This window comes from Uranotaenia lowii, unplaced genomic scaffold (genome assembly GCF_029784155.1).
Source record: "Uranotaenia lowii strain MFRU-FL unplaced genomic scaffold, ASM2978415v1 HiC_scaffold_143, whole genome shotgun sequence".
In the NCBI taxonomy this organism is placed as follows: domain Eukaryota; kingdom Metazoa; phylum Arthropoda; class Insecta; order Diptera; family Culicidae; genus Uranotaenia; species Uranotaenia lowii.
The window spans coordinates 46,379-51,940 of record NW_026597444.1 but is presented as its reverse complement, the minus strand read 5'-3'; the positions used below and the strand labels follow the sequence as shown (position 1 = coordinate 51,940).

The window sequence follows — 5,562 nt, the reverse complement described above, 5'->3', positions numbered from 1 at the left end:
AACCGTTTGAACCTTTTTATTTGTCAATTTTGACCAGCCTAGTGCTCATACTTCCGTATAACAGTAATTATAAAAAAAAAACTGAGACTGAAGGAAAATGATACAGTTAAACACAGTGTGGAGTTTTCTAAAAAGCTAAGTCCATTTAAGTGTTTTTATGCTATAAGAAATGAAGCACTTTTGAGAAAACTCAAACTTTATCCGATAACATTGAAAGATTAGGGTTGATGTGAACCATGATCAAATTCAACTATTCGTAGCTCTGAGTCGATAACATTCCATCTGACAACACTTCCAACTGCACCGTCACTCAACGTGGTCGCCGTCACCCATTCTCAAGCATTCAGCAAGTCAGCCAGCAGTCGACCATTATGCATGTGAGCATAAATTTCCACCCCAAACAGGGTGTGTGAAGAATCAATTTTCCACGAGTGTACCGACTTGCAAGCAAAGTGTATTTGCTCCACAAGTTGAGAGAGCCGAGAGAAAGAGTGAATGAGAGTGAGAGCGTTTGTATGGAAAATCGAATCATCCTGTGGTTGCAGCAATGAGACATCAACCAAGGAAAATCATCGACGGCAGGAGGTGAAATTATTAGCAAGGATTACGATTTCATGCTAGGACACCGATGAGAAAAGATAACCGAGAGAGTCGAAAAAAAGAGAAAAGGGATAACCACTGCCATATGGTTTTTCTGCTCTCACACTCACACCACAACCTGTTTTTCTTGTTTCATTTTCTTTCGACATCGACGGGCTACTTGGATTGTTGGTCGGGGGTGCGTTTGGTTTCGCAACTCGGCCAACTTCGATTGCTGTGGGTGTGGGATATGAATTTCCGGTGAAATTTGTGTATGACTCATGGATTGCCTGACTGCTTTGTTCATGCTAGCCACTGGTTGCACCTGCCTGATGATGGGGACTCGAAAAGTTGGAAGCAGCTGACGAGTAGCGGGTCTTTTTTTCATTTTCAAATCATTGCAAACCTTCAGGGTTGTTTTTTTTTTGCTTGTCGAGCTTTGTTTTGCCCAAAATAGCATCTGTTTTTGGACAGAAGTTTGCTCGTGGTTTGTTTTGAGGTTTTGGCGTGGGCGTGGGTTGATGTTTTTTTTTTCATAACGAAGAAAACAAAAGCGGATTGAAGTGTAATCAAAGCACTTCCAGTGGAAGAAAAATGTAACTGTTGATATCGCTAGACACTTTTGTTATTGTCTGGGCAACCACAGAAGGTTTTGACTAAATAAGCAAGCGTTGGAAAATTAAAATGAAATATCGAAGAGTATTTAAACAAAAATCTTTAAATATTACAAATAGTCGTTCACCAGCAAAAAATCAAACCTCGAACCAAGGAAAGCATGAAATTTTCCCCAAAGGAAAATATTATCCTCTTGATTAACCATCCGGGAGTTAATTTAATCCGTACACGAAACAACACGGTAAAAAGATTTCATTTAACTTCTTCTTCTTTTCCGCACCTGAAGCATACCCCCAACCACCTTTCGATGGCTGCCAAACAGAACCGAACGTTGTCGTTGGTGGGGAAAATGCAATAAAACAACAAGAAGAGGGACGGCGGCAATGAAACCGAAAGAAAGCTTCGAGGGATGAGTAAAAGAAAACCCACTCCCGTCCGTTGAGCTGATGATCTTAACAGCTTGCTTGCCGGAGAAGGAAGAAGAGATTGTGTCATTTGATCAGCCTGCTGCGATGAACGCAAGGAAGGAAGGAAGTCTCCAGCGCCGCCAAAAGATGGGCCTATGAATGGTTGTTTATGTTTTTTTTGCTTCTTGTTTTTCAGGGTTTGCTTCGTTGTTGTTGGGCCACCGATACAGCCACTGACACTTTTACGGTTTAATTTCACCTGCTCCGCAACACATTAAATACGAGGAATGGATTATTCTTCAGTTACTTTTTAACAGTTCTACTGCAAAGGGACATTTAATTGACGTTACCTTGAATCAGTTCATATTAAAGTAACAGTTATCGAAAGGAAAATAGAAGAATGTCCTAATAGCCATACGATAACAAAAACAATTTAAACAAAAAATCTAAAATAGAATAATGAAAGTCGAAAATCCAAATTTCAAATTCAAAAGGCTAAATTCAAAAGTCTAAATTTAAAAGTCGATGTCGAATGTAAAAAATCTAACGCCATAAGTCGAAAGTCGAGAGTCGAATGTCGACAGTTAAAAGTCGAAAAACGAAAATCGAAAGTCGAAAGATCTAAGTCTGAGGTCGAAAGTCGATAATTTATAGGAGTCTAATGTCGAAAGCCAAAGTGGAAAGTCAAGAAGTAGAAAAGTCGAGAAGTTGAGAAGTAAAAAAGTCGAAAAGTCAAAAAGTCTAAAAGTCGAAAGCCAGAAATCGTTAGTCGAGAATTTGGAAGACGAAAGTCAAAAGTCGCAAGTCAAAAAGTCAAAAGTCAAAAGTCTAAAGTCCAAAGATGAAAATCGAAAGTTGAAAGTCAAATGTCGAAAGTCGAAAATCGATAGTTGAAAATCGAAAGTCAATAATTCATAATTGATAGTCGAAAGTTGAAAATCGAAAGCCGAACGTAGAAAGTCAAAAGTCTGAAGTCGAAAGTCGAAAGTCAAAATTCGAAAATCAAAAGTCATAGTCGAAACTCGACTGTCGAAAGTCGAAAGTCGAAAAGATCGAGATTCGAAAGTCGAACGTCTAAAGTAGAAAGTCTAAGGTTGAAAGTAGAAAGCCTATAATTGATAGTAGATAGTCAAAAGTTGAAAGTCGAAAGTCGAAAGTCGAAAGTCGAAAGTTGAAAGTGAAAAGTCAAAGCCGACAGTCGAATATCAAAAATTGAACTTTATAAGTAGAAAGCTGGAAGACGGAAGTCGAAAGATGAAAAACAAAAATCGAAAGTCAAAAATCGCAAGTCAAAAGTCGAAAATTGATATTGAAAGTCAAAAGCCAAAAGTCGCAAATCGGAAGTTGAAAGTCGAACGTCGAAATATGAAAATCTAAGGTTGAAAGTCCATAATTTATATTAGATAGTCAAAAGCCGAATGACAAAAGTCAAACGTCGAAGGTAGCACATCAAAAGATTAATGTCGAAAGTCAAAAGTCAATAGTCAACAGATGAAAGTCGAAAAGTCGAAAATTCTAAAAGTCGAAAGTCAGAAGTCGTAAGTCGAGAAGTCGGAAGTTGGAAATAGAAAGTCGCATATCGAAAAGTCAAAAATCGAAAGCCGAGAATCTAAAATCATAATCAAAATTTGAAAGTTGAAAGTCGAAAATCGAACGTCGATAGATAAAAGTTGACAGTCGAATATTGAGAGTCGAATGTCGAAAGTCGAAAATCGAATATCGAACGTCGTAAGTCGATAACTCATAAAAGATAGTCGAAATTCGAAAGTTGAAAGTCGAAAGCCTTAAGTCAAAAGTCTGAAATCGAAAGTCGAAAGCAAAAAGTCCGAAGTAGAATGTCGAACGTTAATAGTCGAAAGTTAAAACTCGAGCGTCGAAAGTCCAAAGTCAAAAGTCGGAAATCAAAATTTGAAAATCAAAAGTCATAGTCGGAAATCGAACGTCTAAAGTCGAAAGTCGACAGTCGCAACTCGAACGTCTAAGGTCAAAAGTGTAAGTTCGAAAGCCGAAAGCAAATAAACGAAAGTCGAAGGTTGAAAGTCGAAAGTCGATCGTTAAAATGTTGAAAATCGAAAGTGGGATATCGAAAATCGAAAGTGAAACGTTGAAAGTCTAATGTTGAATGTCAAAAAGTCGAGAAATCAAAAAGTTGCAAAATCGTGAAGTCGGAAGTCGAAAGTCAGAAGTCGCAAGTCTCATGAAAGCTATTGTATTGCAAATTTAAGATGCACCAAATTCGTAGAGTCGTAACTTCGAAATTCAAATGATGAAAGTCGAAAGTCGAAAATCGAAAAAAAAATCAATATTAAAAATTTAATATACCGAAAAGTCATTCAGTCGAAAAGCAGAAAAGATTAAAAGCCTGAAAGTAAAAAATCAAAAAGTCGGAAAAGTGAGAACAAAACAATAGAAAAGTATAACAGAATTTAGAAAATTGACAAAAATAACATAACAATTTTTTTTTTAAATCAAAAAATGACAAAAAAGATAAAATATATAAAAATGACAAAGACGACAGAAATGACAAAAATGAAAAAAATAACAAAAATGACAAAAATGAAAAAAATAACAAAAATGACAAAAGTGACAACAATGACAAAAATAACAAATATGACAAAAATGTCAAAAATGACAAAAATGCCAAAAATGACAAAAATGACAAAAATGACAAAAATGACAAAAATGACAAAAATGACAAAAATGACAAAAATGACAAAAATGACAAAAATGACAAAAATGACAAAAATGACAAAAATGACAAAAATGACAAAAATGACAAAAATGACAAAAATGACAAAAATGACAAAAATGACAAAAATGACAAAAATGACAAAAATGACAAAAATGACAAAAATGACAAAAATGACAAAAATGACAAAAATGACAAAAATGACAAAAATGACAAAAATGACAAAAATGACAAAAATGACAAAAATGACAAAAATGACAAAAATGACAAAAATGACAAAAATGACAAAAATGACAAAAATGACAAAAATGACAAAAATGACAAAAATGACAAAAATGACAAAAATGACAAAAATGACAAAAATGACAAAAATGACAAAAATGACAAAAATGACAAAAATGACAAAAATGACAAAAATGACAAAAATGACAAAAATGACAAAAATGACAAAAATGACAAAAATGACAAAAATGACAAAAATGACAAAAATGACAAAAATGACAAAAATGATAAAAATGACAAAAATGACAAAAAAACACAAAATGACAAAAATGACAAAAATGACAAAAATGACAAATATGACAAAAATGACAAAAATGACAAAAATGACAAAAATGACAAAAATGACAAATATGACAAAAATGACAAAAATGACAAAAATGACAAAAATGACAAAAATGACAAAAATGACAAAAATGACAAAAATGACAAAAATGACAAAAATGACAAAAATGACAAAAATGACAAAAGTGACAAAAATGACAAAAATGACAAAAATGACAAAAATGACAAAAATGACAAAAATGACAAAAATGACAAAAATGACAAAAATGACAAAAATGACAAAAATGACAAAAATGACAAAAATGACAAAAATGACAAAAATGACAAAAATGACAAAAATGACAAAAATGACAAAAATGACAAAAATGACAAAAATGACAAAAATGACAAAAATGACAAAAATGACAAAAATGACAAAAATAACAAAAATAACAAAAATGACAAAAATGACAAAAATGACAAAAATTACAAAAATGACAAAAATGACAAAAATGACAAAAATGACAAAAATGACAAAAATGACAAAAATGACAAAAATGACAAAAATGACAAAAATGACAAAAATGACAAAAATGACAAAAATGACAAAGATGACAAAGATGACAAAAATGACAAAAATGACAAAAATGACAAAAATGACAAAAATGACAAAAATGACAAAAATGACAAAAATGACAAAAATGACAAAAATGACAAAAATGACAAGAA

The 5,562-nt window shown here is 33.1% G+C and overlaps 1 protein-coding gene across 1 annotated transcript in view; it reads right to left on the bottom strand.

Annotated features, from left to right (window-relative positions):
- Positions 1-706: 706 nt before the first annotated feature.
- The window catches only part of LOC129759370 (protein sickie-like), a 44,070-nt gene continuing 39,214 nt past the window's right edge, over positions 707-5,562 (bottom strand). Inside the window, exon 5 of the mRNA XM_055756801.1 lies at positions 707-908. Coding sequence (XP_055612776.1) covers positions 707-908 — 202 coding nt within the window. The remainder of the gene's footprint in view (positions 909-5,562) is intronic.